This window comes from Oncorhynchus gorbuscha, unplaced genomic scaffold, assembly GCF_021184085.1.
Source record: "Oncorhynchus gorbuscha isolate QuinsamMale2020 ecotype Even-year unplaced genomic scaffold, OgorEven_v1.0 Un_scaffold_4653, whole genome shotgun sequence".
Classification (NCBI taxonomy): domain Eukaryota; kingdom Metazoa; phylum Chordata; class Actinopteri; order Salmoniformes; family Salmonidae; genus Oncorhynchus; species Oncorhynchus gorbuscha.
This window is the reverse complement of record NW_025748625.1, coordinates 1,154-17,500: the sequence shown is the minus strand read 5'-3', so window position 1 is coordinate 17,500 and position 16,347 is coordinate 1,154. Positions and strand designations below refer to the sequence as shown.

The following is a 16,347-nucleotide window of genomic DNA, read 5'->3' as shown; positions in this document are numbered from 1 at the left end:
GTGTGTGTGTGTCTTTGTGTGTGTGTGTCTTTGTGTGTGTGTCAGAGTGTGTGTGTGTCTTTGTGTGTGTGTGTCTTTGTGTGTGTGTCTTTGTGTGTGTGTGTCTTTGTGTGTGTCTTTGTGTGTGTCTTTGTGTGTGTCTTTGTGTGAGTCTTTGTGTGTGTGGTGTGTGGTGTGTGTGAGGTGTGTGATGTGTGGTGGTCAGTGTGAGTGTGTGGTGTCTCTGTGTGTGTGTGTGTGTGTCTCTGTGTGAGACAGAGGGAGAGAGGGGGGGGGGGGGGGCAGAGAGATGTAGCTCTGTGTCACCAGTGTGTCTCTGTGAGTGTGTGTGGAGTCTCTGTGAGTGTGTGTGTCTCTGTGTGACAGTGTGTCTCATGTGTGTGGACGTGTCTCTGTGTGTGTGTTGTCTCTGTGTCAGATGTGTCTCATGTCCTTGTGTCTCTGTGCTGTGTGATTTGACATCTGTGTGTGTGTGTGTGTGTCTCTGTGTGGAAAGTGTGTCTCTGTGTGTGTGTGTTCTGAACCAGTCATCTCTGTGTGTGTGTGTGTCTGAGGAACTGTGTGTGTGTGTGTCTCTGTGTGTGTGTGTGTCTCTGTGTGTGTGTGTCTCTGTGTGTGTGTGTGTCTGTGTGTGTGTGTGTCTGTGTCTCTGTGTGTGTGTGTGTCTGTGTCTCTGTGTGTGTGTCTCTGTGTCTGTCTGTGTCTTGAAAGAAAGAAATGTGTGTGTCTGTGTGTGTGTGTAGTCTGTGTGTGTGTGTGTGTCTCTGTGTGTGTGTGGGTCTCTGTGTGTGTGTGTGTGTGTGTGGTCATATTGTCCTCCATCTCTCCTTAACCCCCCCAGCCTGCCCCATGTCATCAGCCGTATGGAAAACCCTGAGGTGGTGGACATTTTCCTGTTCTGTCTGGTGGCCCTGGACTTCTACAGACACCAGCTGGATGAAAACATCAGAGCCTTTCAGTCTGTCTTCCAGACCGTGGCCTCGCATACTTCATTTATCAGCAGTTTTACTGGACTGTCTGCAGAGTATCCACCAAGACACATCACTCTGAGAGAGGGGGCAGAGAGAGGGGGGAGCAGAGTGAGAGAGGGGGGGGCAGAGTGAGAGAGGGGGCAGAGTGAGAGAGGGGGGCAGAAGAGGGGGGGCAGAGTGAGATAAGGGCAGAGTGAGGGGGGGCAGAGTGAGAGGGGGGGCAGAGATAGAGGGGGGCAGAGAGAGAGGGGGGGCAGAGAGAGAGAGGGCAGAGAGAGAGAGGGGGGCAGAGAGAGAGAGGGAGGGCAGAGAGGGAGAGAGGGCAGGAGAGAGAGAGAGGGGGGGCAGAGAGAGAGGGCAGAGAGGGGGGACAGAGAGAGAGAGGAGGGTGGGGCAGAGAGAGAGGGAGGGTGGGGCAGAGAGTGAGAGGGAGGGCAGAGGAGAGGAGGGCAGAGAGTGAGAGGGAGGGCAGAGAGTGAGAGGGAGGGCAGAGAGTGAGAGGGAGGGCAGAGAGTGAGAGGAGGGCAGAGAGTGAGAGGAGGGCAGAGAGTGAGAGGGAGGGAGGAGAGAGAAGAGGGGGGGCAAGAGAGTGAGGATGGGGGCAGAGAGAGAGAGAGGGAGGCAGAGAGAGAGAGAGGGGGGAGAGAGAGAGGGGGCAGAAGAGAGAGAGGGGGCAGAGAGAGAGAGAGAGGGGGCAGAGACAGAGAGAGGGGGCAGAGAGACAGAACTAGGGGGGGCAGAGAGAGACAGAGGTAGAGATGGGGGGGGGCAGAGAGACATGTAGCTCCTATCACCAGACATCACAGAGATGAGGGAGAAGGAGAGACTGTGACAGAGGGAGAGATGGGGGGGGCAGAGAGAGAGACAGAGGGAGAGATGGGGGGGGCAGAGAGAGACAGCTCCTATCACCAGACATCACAGAGAGAGAGAATGAGAGAAGGAGAGACAGGTGACAGAGGGGGAGAGAGACATGTAGCTCCTATCACCAGACATCACAGAGAGAGAGAGGAGAAGGAGAGACGGTGACAGAGGAGACCAAACATTAAACGGACGGACACACAACTAGTCTTTCTTTGTCCAAATCAGATGAACTCATCTCCTTTCCCTCTCAGCTGCTGATTTGACATCGTTGAAGAGCCAAAAGGAAAGCGACATGACAGATGAGTGTCTTACTGAACCAGACATACAGGAAAGCAGAGAGCTGACAGAGGAACAGTGTTAGGACACTGCTGGTTAGCGACAGGCTGACTTGACTCCCTTCCAGAGAAATAAATTGAAAGAAAGAAATAATTGAAAGAACAAAATAATTGGTTCATTTGAGATTATTTTGGTTCCCCCTGCGTCTCGTTTCCCCCGGACCATTCATTAAGACGGACAACAACACACCCACCATGAGGACTTCCAGCACCTTGATGACGAACTAAGAAAAATCATATTCAACCCCCCTCCCCAAAAAAAAGGAAAACCCTGGAATTGTATATTTTCCTGTGAAGTACTTCATTGGTTGTGATGTGAAATCAAGAAACGATAAAAACATCTAAAGTATTTCCTAATGTTTAAAAGTTCCATACTTCTATTTTTCAGTGTGTTTTATTACAAACGGCACAGTAATGATTTAAACTGACTGATTTACAGCTGATGCTTTGATTGATAGGTCTTATACATCCCAAATGATACTCTATTCCCTACTTTGGTAAAGTAGTGCACTATATAGGGAATAGGGTTCTGGTCTAATGTAGTGCACTATAAAGGGAATAGGGTGCTCTGGTCTAATGTAGTGCACTATATAGGGAATAGGGTGCCAAGGGCTCTGGTCTAAAGTAGACACTGAGGATAGGGAATAGGGTGCGAACTACTGTAAAAGAGACATGAGGATGGTGAATGAGAACTACTGTAAAAGAGACATGAGGATGGTGGATGACATGACTACTGTAAATAGAGACATGAGGATGGTGGATGAGAACTACTGTAAAAAAAGAGACATGAGGATGAGGATGAGAACTACTGATGAATGAGAACTACTGTAAATGAGAACTACTGTAAAAGAGACATGAGGATGGTGGATGAGAACTACTGTAAAAGAGAGGATGGTGGATGAGAACTACTGTAAAAGGATGAGTGGATGAATGAAACTACTGTAAAAGAGACATGTAAAAGACTACACATGAGGATGGTGAATGAATGAGAACTACTGTAAAAGAGACATGAGGATGGTGAATGAATGAGAACTACTGTAAAAGAGACATGAGGATGGTGGATGAGAACTACTGTAAAAGAGACATGAGGATGGTGGATGAGAACTACTGTAAAAGAGACATGAGGATGGTGAATGAAAAGAGACATGAGGATGGTGAATTGAGAACTACTGTAAAAGAGACATGAGGATGGTGGATGAGAACTACTGTAAAAGAGACATGAGGATGATGAATGAATGAGAACTACTGTAAAAGAGACATGAGACATGAGGATGGTGGATGAGAACTACTGTAAAAGAGACATGAGGATGGTGGATGAATGAGAACTACTGTAAAAGAGACATGAGGATGGTGGATGAGAACTACTGTAAAAGAGACATGAGGATGGTGGATGAGAACTACTGTAAAAGATGACATGAGGATGGTGGATGAGAACTACTGTAAAAGAGACATGAGGATGGTGGATGAGAACTACTGTAAAAGAGACATGAGGATGGTGGATGAGAACTACTGTAAAAGAGACATGAGGATGGTGAATGAAACTACTGAGAACTACTGTAAAAGAGACATGAGGATGGTGGATGAGAACTACTGTAAAAGAGACATGAGGATGGTGAATGGAATGAGAACTACTGTAAAAGAGACATGAGGATGGTGGATGAGAACTACTGTAAAAGAGACATGAGGATGGTGGATGAGAACTACTGTAAAAGAGACATGAGGATGGTGAATGAATGAGAATTACTGTAAAAGAGACATGAGGATGGTGGATGAATGAGAATTGGTGGACTGTAAAAGAGACATGAGGATGGTGGATGAGAACTACTGTAAAAGAGACATGAGGATGGTGGATGAGAACTACTGTAAAAGAGACATGAGGATGGTGGATGAGAACTACTGTAAAAGAGACATGAGGATGGTGGATGAGAACTACTGTAAAAGAGACATGAGGATGGTGAATGAATGAGAATTACTGTAAAAGAGACATGAGGATGGTGAATGAATGAGAATTACTGTAAAAGAGACATGAGGATGGTGGATGAGAACTACTGTAAAATGAGACATGAGGATGGTGGATGAGAACTACTGTAAAAGAGACATGAGGATGGTGGATGAGAACTACTGTAAAAGAGACATGAGGATGATGGATGAGAACTACTGTAAAAGAGACATGAGGATGGTGAATGATGAGAACTACTGTAAAAGAGACATGAGGATGGTGAATGAATGAGAATTACTGTAAAAGAGACATGAGGATGGTGGATGAGAACTACTGTAAAAGAGACATGAGGATGGTGGATGAGAACTACTGTAAAAGAGACATGAGGATGGTGGATGAGAACTACTGTAAAAGAGACATGAGGATGGTGGATGAGAACTACTGTAAAAGAGACATGAGGATGGTGGATGAAACTACTGTAAAAGAGACATGAGGAATGAGAACTACTGTAAAAGAGACATGAGGATGGTGGATGAGAACTACTGTAAAAGAGACATGAGGATGGTGGATGAGAACTACTGTAAAAGAGACATGAGGATGGTGAGAACTACTGTAAAAGAGACATGAGAACTACTGTAAAAGAGACATGAGGATGGTGGATGAGAACTACTGTAAAAGAGACATGAGGATGAGGATGGTGAGGATGGATGAGAACTACTGTAAAAGAGACATGAGGATGGTGGATGAGAACTACTGTAAAAGAGACATGAGGATGGTGGATGACAACTACTGTAAAAGAGACATGAGGATGGTGGATGACAACTACTGTAAAAGAGACATGAGGATGATGAGCGATGAAGAAACTAATGGGACATTGAGATGAGTGACGGGTGGTTGTTTTTTTTAATACTGTCTCAGTGTCTTACACACACACACACACACACACACACACACACACACACACACACACATTATGGCATGTCCTGTGATTCCCCTTGTCATTTCAAATGGACAAACACACATTGCGCTGCTGTTGAAACGTCCGCTGGCCAGAAGCATAAGGCACTGACCCTGACAGACTCAATAATGTCCTACTGTGTGTTTAAACTGATGCATGGCCTCTTCATTCCTAGCTGTTAGTTAGATCAGTCAAATCGTTGATTCGATCGATTTGGTTGATTCCGTTTCGATGTATTTCTATGGTAACTTTCGCCCGGGGCCCGCATTTCTATGGTAACTGTCGCCTCCCGACGATAGAGGACGCGTTTCTATGGTATCTGTCGCCCCGGCTGACGGGGCCCCTGACGACAGAGGACGCGTTTCTATGGTAACTGTCGCCGGGGCCCCGACGACAGAGGACGCGTTTCTATGGTAACTGACGCCGGGGGCCCCGACGATAGAGGATGAGGAGCAACACAGACCATCCAAAGGGGACCTTGTAACCATGGCGACCAACGGCCATCTTTGACACATCAACAGGTTGGGGAATTAGTCCTTCAGTTGTGGCTGTTTTTCTTTATATCAGGGCTTTTAAAATGGTCGTAGTGCACTTCTTTTGACAGGGGTCCATAGGGTCGTAGTGCACTGCATAGGGAATAGGGTGCTATTGCAGGATACACTCTGAAAGACCGGGCCCTTGGTCATCAGTAGAGTTTAGCCTTCCTTATCCCAGCCAGAACGGCCCGTAGTCCAAAGTAGTGCACTATCAAGGGAACGGGGGGCCATTTTGGAACGGCATTGTTGTGATGTATCAGATGTGACTGTAGTCCAGTCCAGTCCGTGTAGAATTCACCTAATGCATCGGGATTAAGCCCCTTGTTGCTGTTTCTAAGGTTACGGGGGCATCCCAAATGACATCATATCCCCTATATAGGGTCCCGTTTCGGGACGCATGCCTATCCAATACTTGTGATGGAAATTCCACCGGAGGTCAATCCCATCCCATCAGACACCACGGTTTTGGGTCCGGGTCTGTACAGATTAGGATTTAAATGTGTCCATAGTCAGCTAGTTAGTCCCGTCCCCCCCCCCAGTCATGTATTGTAAGATATAGACCCAGATAAAACTCATTCAGTCTATAGACCCAGATAAAACTCATTCAGTCTATAGACCCAGATAAAACTCATTCAGTCTATAGACCCAGATAAACTCATTCAGTCTATAGACCCAGATAAAACTTTCAGTCTATAGACCCAGATAAAACTATTCAGTCTGTCTCTAGTTGTTAAGATATAGACCCAGATAAAACTCATTCAGTCTATTAAGATATAGACCCAGATAAAACTCATTCAGTCTATAGACCCAGATAAAACTCATTCAGTCTGTCTCTAGTTCAGTAGACCCAGATAAAACTATTCAGTCTGTCTCTAGTTGTTAAGATATAGACCCAGATACCCAGATAAAACTCATTCAGTCTATAGACCCAGATAAAACTCATTCAGTCTGTCTCTAGTTGTTAAGATATAGACCCAGATAAAACTCATTCAGTCTATAGACCCAGATAAAATTCAGTCTGTCTCTATTAAGATATAGACCCAGATAAAACTCATTCAGATAGACCCAGATAAAACTCATTCAGTCTGTCTCTAGTTAAGATATAGACCCAGATCATTCAGTCTATAGACCCAGATAAAATTCTCATTCAGTCTATAGACCCAGATAAAACTCATTCCAGTCTGTCTCTAGTTAAGATATAGACCCAGATAAAACTCATTCAGTCTGTCTCTTCAGTTGTTAAGATATAGACCCAGATAAAACTCATTCAGTCTGTCTCAGTTGTTTAAGATATAGACCCAGATAAAACTCATTCAGTCTATAGACCCAGATAAAACTCATTCAGTCTGTCTATAGTTGAGATATCATTCAGTCTATAGACCCAGAGACCCAGATAAAACGATGTTTATAGCCCAGAGGTAAATCAGCTCTCTTTGAGAGACTTTAAAAAATCAATTTTTAGGTTAAAAGCTAAACTGACCTAAGTTCAGTGTCTTTGGGTGTCTTCAGTGGTGTTTAAGATATAGACTAACCCTGGTCTAGAAGGGCTATAGCTGCAGTAAAACTCAGTGTCTATAGTGTGCGAGGTCAGGTTTTTAACAAAAAATCACATCATTCAGCTAACCAAAGTCTTGATGATTGTGATTCAACATAAAAGCAGGTGTGTTAGTGCTGGACTGGAACAGGGGACCAGGGTTGGCCAGCCTTGTCCTACATGGTCTGAACAGAAACACATGTGATGTTAAATGTAAATGTGATGTGAGATTCTTCTTCCCCAGGAGGTTTTCACTGATCATCGCGAGGCTATGATAGAATCAGAACTCTCGTTCTATGATAGAATCAGAACTCTCGTTCTATGGAGAGAATTAGAATTCTGTTGGTGAGAGTTCCGGTCACTCCATTCTGGAAGCCTCTGCTGCTACGCAACCCGGTTGTGTTCTGTTCTGTCACACTTCTCTTTCTCTCTCTTGTCTGCGAGGACGATTATACTGTTCATTTAAACATTCTCTATTGAATTTAAAAAGGCAATATTTTAACTTGATCAATTACCGGAGATGATATGATGTAGAAATTAATAAAAGTATTTAAAAATGTAAAAGACAATTGTATGTCTGTTTTGTGTGTGTTTCCATTGTAAATGAATGTCTTATCTTTAAAAAAATATATTCATTCCACTACTGTTTAGATAATACATTAGCTTCCATGCCATGCTGTTAACTTCAAGCAAAGATATCAGGCAGGATAAGGTGGTTGTGGAGGCGTTTAGCCCAATGTTTAGGAGGGGGGGGGTGTTTAATCCTCTCTCTCACTGTGTTGGGTGGGAAGAGAACAACAGATGAACAGAGAGATTTCAATGATTTTCCGACCTGCAATATTTGATCATGTACAGTAGTCTACTGTAGTGTATATCTGTTTCTCTGATTTTAAGGCTGCACGTCCTAAATGACACCCTATTCCCTATGGATCCTGGTCAAAATCAGTGCGCTACATAGGGATTAGCGTGCTGTTTGGGGTGAAACGGAATGAAGACCCCACTTTAGACACGGCTGCCGCCACAGACTGTCAACCGAGGTGGCTGTGATGTCATCTCGGTCCTGTGTAGTCGACACACATCAGGGGAACGTTTTAATAGTTAACAGAGTATTAATCCCAGATTTAACCACTAGCCATGTGGCTCACATAGTGTGCCTCCCTAAATGGGCCCCTATTCCGTATGTAGTACACTGGACCCTGGTCAAAAGCAGTGCACTACACAGGGATTAGGGGGCCATGTGGCTCACATAGTGTGCCTCCCTAAATGGGCCCCTATTCCCTATGTAGTACACTGGACCCTGGTCAAAAGCAGTGCACTACACAGGGATTAGGGGGCCATGTGGCTCACATAGTGTGCCTCCCTAAATGGGCCCCTATTCCCTATGTAGTACACTGGACCCTGGTCAAAAGCAGTGCACTACACAGGGATTAGGGGGCCATGTGGCTCACAGTGTGCCTCCCTAAATGGGCCCCTATTCCCTATGTAGTACACTGGACCCTGGTCAAAAGCAGTGCACTACAGGGATTAGGGGGCCATGTGGCTCCCGTACAGTAGACTACTGTACAACTGGACATTTGTAGGATTGTCTCTGTGTTAATATATATATATATTATCAATATGTATCTACACTGAACATGTCAATGCAACAAAATAAACATTCCCAGATATTTTCCATATGTGCAAAAAAAAAGCGTATTTCTCTGTAATTTTGTGCACAAATGTGTTTTTATATTCCCGTTGGGGAGCATTTCTCCTTCGCCAAGATAATCCTTCCACCTGACAGGTGTGGCATATCAAGAAGCTGATTAAACAGCATGATCATTACATACGTGCACTTTGTGCTGGGGGACAATAAAAAGCCACTTTGAAATGTGCAGTTTTGTCGCACAGACCCCAGATCCAGACACCAGATCCCAGGTCCAGACACCAGGTCCAGATCCCAGGTCCAGACCCCAGATCCAGACACCAGGTCCCAGGCCCAGACCCCAGGACCAGATCCCAGGTCCAGACACCAGGTCCCAGACCCCAGGACCAGATCCCAGGACCAGATCCCAGGCCCAGACCCCAGGCCCAGACCCCAGGTCCAGACCCCAGGTCCAGACACCAGGTCCAGACACCAGGTCCAGACCCCAGATCCCAGGTAGACTAATGAGGATGTTACAGAGATAGACTAGAGAGGATGTTACTCTCTCCCCGTCCCTCTGCCCCTCTCTCTACCTCTCTCTGAGGAGTTGGTTAGACATGTACAATGTCCACATGGAACTTCACCATACTGTTCCTTCAGCTGGACGTAATTCAAATCCTCAGACAAGATACTTCCCATGACCTCCGTGCTGATTGGGTGTCTGGGATCGGCTGGAAGAGGCTGTGGTACAGTAGGCTATTCCCAGAGTGGCTATCAGGCAGCTATATATGGGAGATGGACACGGACTGTCTACGGATTTATAAGATGCATGGACATTTTATGGGAATGTTTTTACCTCAGAAAAAGGAGATAGTTGGCATAGATTATACGTTATAAAACACAATATATAAATTAGAACACAAGGTGTTAGATATCTGCGTTACTGTTTTATCAGTTCAATCATCAGGTTATATTATCTCCATCATCAGTATTACTGTCAGGTTTACTATTATCTCCATCAGTATTACATTTTACATTACATTTCATTTAAGTCATTTAGCAGGCGCTCTTATCCAGGCGACTTACAAATTGGTGCATTCACCTTATGACATCCAGTGGGACAGTCATTAACAATAGTGCATCTAAAACTTAGGGGTGGGGTGAGAGGGATTACTTAACCTATCCTAGGTATTCCTTAAAAGTGGGGTTTCAAGGTGTCTCCGGAAGGTGGTGATTGACTCCGCTGTCCTGGCGTCGTGAGGAGTTTGTTCCACCATTGGGGGGCCAGGGCAGCGAACAGTTTTGACTGGGCTGAGGCGGGAGCTGTACTTCCTCAGTGGTAGGGAGCGAGCAGGCCAGAGGTGGATGAACGCAGTGCCCTTGTTTTGGGTGTGGGCCTGATCAGAGCCTGGAGGTACTGAGTGCCGTTCCCCTCACAGCTCCGTAGGCAAACACCATGGTCTTGTAGCGGATGCGACTTCAACTGGAAGCCAGTGGAGGAAACGGAGGAGCGGGGTGACGTGAAGAACTTGGGAAGGTTGAACACCAGACCAGCTGCGGCGTTCTGGATGAGTTGAAGGGGTTTAATGGCACAGGCAGAGAGCCCAGCCAGGCGAGTTGCAGTAATCCAGACGGGAGATGACAAGTGCCTGGATTAGGACCTGCGCCTTCCTGTGTGAGAGCAGGGTCGTGCTCTGCGGATGTTGTAGAGCATGAACCTACAGGAACGGGCCACCGCCTTGATGTTAGTTGAAGACGACAGGGTGTTGTCCAGGATCACACCAAGGTTCTTGGCGCTCTGGGAGGAGGACACAGTGGAGTTGTCAACCGTGATGGCGAGATCATGGAACAGGCAGTCCTTCCCGGGAGGAAGAGCAGCTCCGTCTTGCCGAGGTTCAGCTTGAGGTGGTGATCCGTCATCCACACTGATATGTCTGCCAGACATGCAGAGATGCGATTCGCCACCTGGTCATCAGAAGGGGAAAGGAGAAGATTAATTGTGTGTCGTCTGCATAGCAATGATAAGAGAGACCATGTGAGGTTATGACAGAGCCAAGTGACTTGGTGTATAAGCGAGAATAGGAGAGGGCCAAGAACAGAGCCCTGGGGACACCAGTGGTGAGAGCGCGTGGTGAGGAGACAGATTCTCGCCACGCCACCTGGCTAGGGCGACCTGTCAGGTAGGACGCAATCCAAGCGTGGAGCCGCCGAGAGATGCCCAACTCGGAGAGGGTGGAGAGGAGGATCTGATGGTTCACAGTATCGAAGGCAGCCGATAGATCTAGAAGGATGAGAGCAGAGGGAGAGAGAGTTAGCTTTAGCAGTGCGGAGCGCCTCCGTGATACAGAGGAGAGCAGTCTCAGTTGAATGACTAGTCTTGAAACCTGACTGATTTGGATCAAGAAGGTCATTCAGAGAGAGATAGCGGGAGAGCTGGCCAAGGACGGCACGTTCAAGAGTTTTGGAGAGAAAAGAAAGAAGGGATACTGGTCTGTAATTGTTGACATCGGAGGGATCGAGTGTAGGTTTTTCCAGAAGGGGTGCAACTCTCGCTCTCTTGAAGACGGAAGGGACGTAGCCAACGGTCAGGGGATGAGTTGATGAGCGAGGTGAGGTAAGGGAGAAGGTCTCCGGAAATGGTCTGGAGAAGAGAGGAGGGATAGGGTCAAGCGGGCAGGTTGTTGGGCGGCCGGCCGTCACAAGACGCGAGATTTCATCTGGAGAGAGAGGGAGAAAGAGGTCAGAGCATAGGGTAGGGCAGTGTGAGCAGAACCAGCGGTGTCGTTTGACTTAGCAAACGAGGATCGGATGTCGTCGACCTTCTTTTCAAAATGGTTGACGAAGTCATCTGCAGAGAGGAGGAGGGGGGGGGGGCGGAGGATTCAGGAGGGAGGAGAAGGTGGCAAAGAGCTTCCTAGGGTTAGAGGCAGAAGCTTGGAATTTAGCGTGGTAGAAAGTGGCTTTAGCAGCAGAGACAGAGGAGGAAAATGTAGAGAGGAGGGAGTGAAAGGATGCCAGGTCCGCAGGGAGGCGGGATTTTCCTCCATTTCCGCTCGGCTGCCCGGAGCCCTGTTCTGTGAGCTCGCAATGAGTCATCGAGCCACGGAGCGGGAGGGGAGGACCGAGCCGGCCTGGAGGATAGGGGACATAGAGAGTCAAGGGATGCAGAGAGGGAGGAGAGGAGGGTTGAGGAGGCAGAATCAGGAGATAGGTGGGAGAAGGTTTGAGCGGAGGGAAGAGATGATAGGATGGAAGAGGAGAGAGTAGCGGGGGGAGAGAGAGCGAAGGTTGGGACGGCGCGATACCATCCGGTAGGGGCAGTGTGGGAGGTGTTGGATGAGAGCGAGAGGGAAAAGGATACAAGGCAGTGGTCGGAGACTTGGAGGGGAGTTGCAATGAGGTTAGTGGAAGAACAGCATCTAGTAAAGATGAGGTCGAGCGTATTGCCTGCCTTGTGAGTAGGGGGGAAGGTGAGAGGGTGAGGTCAAAAAGAGGAGAGGTGGAAAGAAGGAGGCAGAGAGGAAAGAGTCAAAGGTAGACGTGGGGAGGTTAAAGTCGCCCAGAACTGTGAGAGGTGAGCCGTCCTCAGGAAAGGAGCTTATCAAGGCATCAAGCTCATTGATGAACTCTCCGAGGAACCTGGAGGGCGATAAATGATAAGGATGTTAAGCTTGAAAGGGCTAGTAACTGTGACAGCATGGAATTCAAAGGAGGCGATAGACAGATGGGTAAGGGAGAAAGAGAGAATGACCACTTGGGAGAGATGAGGATCCGGTGCCACCACCCCGCTGACCAGACGCTCTCGGGGTGTGCGAGAACACGTGGGCGGACGAAGAGAGAGCAGTAGGAGTAGCAGTGTTGTCTGTGGTGATCCATGTTTCCGTCAGGGCCAAGAAGTCGAGGGACTGGAGGGAGGCATGGGCTGAGATGAACTCTGCCTTGTTGACCGCAGATTGGCAGTTCCAGAGGCTACCGGAGACCTGGAACTCCACGTGGGTCGTGCGCTGGGACCACCAGAGTAGGGTGGCCGCGGCCACGCGGTGAGGAGCGTTTGTATGGTCTGTGCAGAGAGGAGAGAACAGGGATAAACCGACACATAGTTGACAGGCTACAGAAGAGGCTACGCTAATGCAAAGGAGATTGGAATGACAAGTGGACTACACGTCTCGAATGTTCAGAAAGTTAAGCTACGTAGCAAGAATCTTATTGACTAAAATGATTAAAATGATACAGTACTGCTGAAGTAGGCCAGCTGGCAGTGGGTGCGTTGTTGACACTACACTAATCAAGTCGTTCCGTTGAGTGTAATAGTTTCTGCAGTGTTGCTATTCGGGGGCTAGCAGGCTAGCTAGCAGTGTTGTTTACGTTACGTTGCGTTAAAAGAACGACAATAGATGGCTAGCGAACCTAGAAAATCGCTCTAGACTACACAATTATCTTTGATACAAAGACGGCTATGTAGCTAGCTAAGTAGCTAGCTACGATCAAACAAATCAAACCGTTGTACTGTAATGAAAATGAAGTGAAAATGTGATACAACCTGTGAATGCGACCGGGTAGTTGAGTTCTATACAGAGAGCGTTGGCTAGCGTTGGCTAGCTGTTGGCTAGCTAGCAGAGTCACCTACGTTAAGGACGACAAATAGCTGGCTAGCTAACCTCGGTAAATTAAGATAATCACTCTAAGACTACACACTCTAAACCTAAACAACACAATTATCTTGGATACGATGATACGATGATCTGAAGACAGCAAAGACAGCTATGTAGCTAGCTGACACTAAACTAATCAAGTCGTTCAGTTGAGTGTAACAGTTTCTCCAGTGCAGCTAATCAGTGGACGTTAGCTAGCTGGCTAGTGAAGACTAGTGAAGACTACGTTAGGACGGCAAATACGATAATTACGCAATTATCTTTTGATACAAAGACGGCTATGTAGCTAGCTGAGAAGAAATTGCTAAGATAAGACAAATCAAACCGTTGTGATATAATGAAATATATAATGAAAAAGTTATACTACCCGTTGTGTCAGGTTATATTATCTCCATCATCAGTATTACTGTCAGGTTATATTATCTCCATCATCAGTATTACTGTCAGGTTATATTATCTCCATCATCAGTATTACTGTCAGGTTATATTATCTCCATCAGTATTACTGTCAGGTTATATTATCTCCATCAGTATTACTGTCAGGTTATATTATCTCCATCATCAGTATTACTGTCAGGTTATATTATCTCCATCAGTATTACTGTCAGGTTATATTATCTCCATCAGTATTACTGTCAGGTTATATTATCTCCATCAGTATTACTGTCAGGTTATATTATCTCCATCAGTATTACTGTCAGGTTATATTATCTCCATCCAGTATTACTGTCAGGTTATATTATCTCCATCATCAGTATTACTGTCAGGTTATATTATCTCCATCATCAGTATTACTGTCAGGTTATATTATTCCATCATCAGTATTACTGTCAGGTTATATTATCTCCATCAGTATTACTGTCAGGTTATATTATCTCCATCAGTATTACTGCTTGTAAGTTATATTATCTCATCAGTATTACTGTTGTAAGTTATATTATCTCATCAGTATTAATGTCAGGTTATATTATTCTATCATCAGTATTACTGTCAGGTTATATTATCTCCATCAGTATTACTGCTCAGGTTATATTATCTCCATCATCAGTATTACTGTCAGGTTATATTATTTCCATCATCAGTATTACTGTCAGGTTATATTATCTCCATCATCAGTATTACTCAGGTTATATTATCTCCATCAGTATTACTGTCAGGTTATATTATCTCCATCAGTATTACTGTCAGGTTATATTATCTCCATCAGTATTAATGTCAGGTTATATTATCTCCATCAGTATTACTGTCAGGTTATATTATCTCATCATCATCAGTATTACTCATCAGTATTAATGTCAGGTTATATTATCTCCATCATCAGTATTACTGTCAGGTTATATTATCTCCATCATCAGTATTACTGTCAGGTTATATTATCTCCATCAGTATTACTGTCAGGTTATATTATCTCCATCAGTATTACTGTCAGGTTATATTATCTCATCAGTATTACTGTCAGGTTATATTATCTCCATCAGTATTACTGTCAGGTTATATTATCTCCATCATCAGTATTACTGTCAGGTTATATTATCTCCATCATCAGTATTACTGTCAGGTTATATTATCTCCATCATCAGTATTACTGTCAGGTTATATTATCTCCATCATCAGTATTACTGTCAGGTTATATTATCTCAGTATTACTATTATATTATCTCCATCAGTATTACTGTCAGGTTATATTATCTCCATCAGTATTACTGTCAGGTTATATTATCTCCATCAGTATTACTGTCAGGTTATATTATCTCCATCAGTATTACTGTCAGGTTATATTATCTCCATCAGTATTACTGTCAGGTTATATTATCTCCATCATCAGTATTACTGTCAGGTTATATTATCTCATCAGTATTAATGTCAGGTTATATTATCTCATCAGTATTAATGTCAGGTTATATTATCTCATCAGTATTACTGTCAGGTTATATTATCTCATCAGTATTACTGTCAGGTTATATTATATTCCATCAGTATTACTGTCAGGTTATATTATCTCCATCATCAGTATTAATGTCAGGTTATATTATCTCCATCAGTATTACTGTCAGGTTATATTATCTCCATCATCAGTATTACTGTCAGGTTATATTATCTCCATCATCAGTATTACTGTCAGGTTATATTATCTCCATCAGTATTACTGTCAGGTTATATTATCTACATCATCAGTATTACTGTCAGGTTATATTATCTACATCATCAGTATTACTGTCAGGTTATATTATCTCCATCATCAGTATTAATGTCAGGGTTATATTATCTCCATCAGTATTACTGTCAGGTTATACATTCCATCAGTATTACTGTCAGGTTATATTATCTCCATCAGTATTACTGTCAGGTTATATTATCTCCATCATCAGTATTACTGTCAGGTTATATTATCTCCATCAGTATTACTGTCAGGTTATATTATCTACCATCAGTATTACTGTCAGGTTATATTATCTCATCATCAGTATTACTGTCAGGTTATATTATTCATCAGTATTAATGTCAGGTTATATTATCTCCATCATCAGTATTACTGTCAGGTTATCTCCATCATATCTCCATCAGTATTACTGTCAGGTTATATTATCCATCAATGTACATTGCCGGGTTATATTATCTCCATCAGTTTACTGTCAGGTTATATTATCTCCATCAGCATTTTGTTTCAGGTTATATTATCTCCATCATCAGTATTACTGTCAGGTTATATTATCTCATCAGTATTACTGTTATTACTGTCAGGTTATATTATCTCCATCAGTATTACTGTCAGGTTATATTATCTCCATCAGTATTACTGTCAGGTTATATTATCTCCATCATCAGTATCTACTGTCAGGTTATATATCTCCATCATCAGTATTACTGTCAGGTTATTATCTCCATCAGTATTACTGTCAGGTTATATTATCTCATCATCAGTATTACTGTCAGGTT

General features: G+C 44.5%; 1 protein-coding gene across 1 annotated transcript in view; it reads left to right on the top strand.

Annotated features, from left to right (window-relative positions):
* Positions 1-2,090, top strand: part of LOC124028677 (huntingtin-like) — a 5,162-nt gene extending 3,072 nt beyond the window's left edge. The window contains exons 3-4 of the mRNA XM_046340679.1: positions 842-1,024; positions 2,084-2,090. Of these exons, the coding sequence (XP_046196635.1) occupies positions 842-1,024; positions 2,084-2,090 (190 nt within the window). The remainder of the gene's footprint in view (positions 1-841; positions 1,025-2,083) is intronic.
* The last annotated feature ends 14,257 nt before the right edge of the window (positions 2,091-16,347 follow it).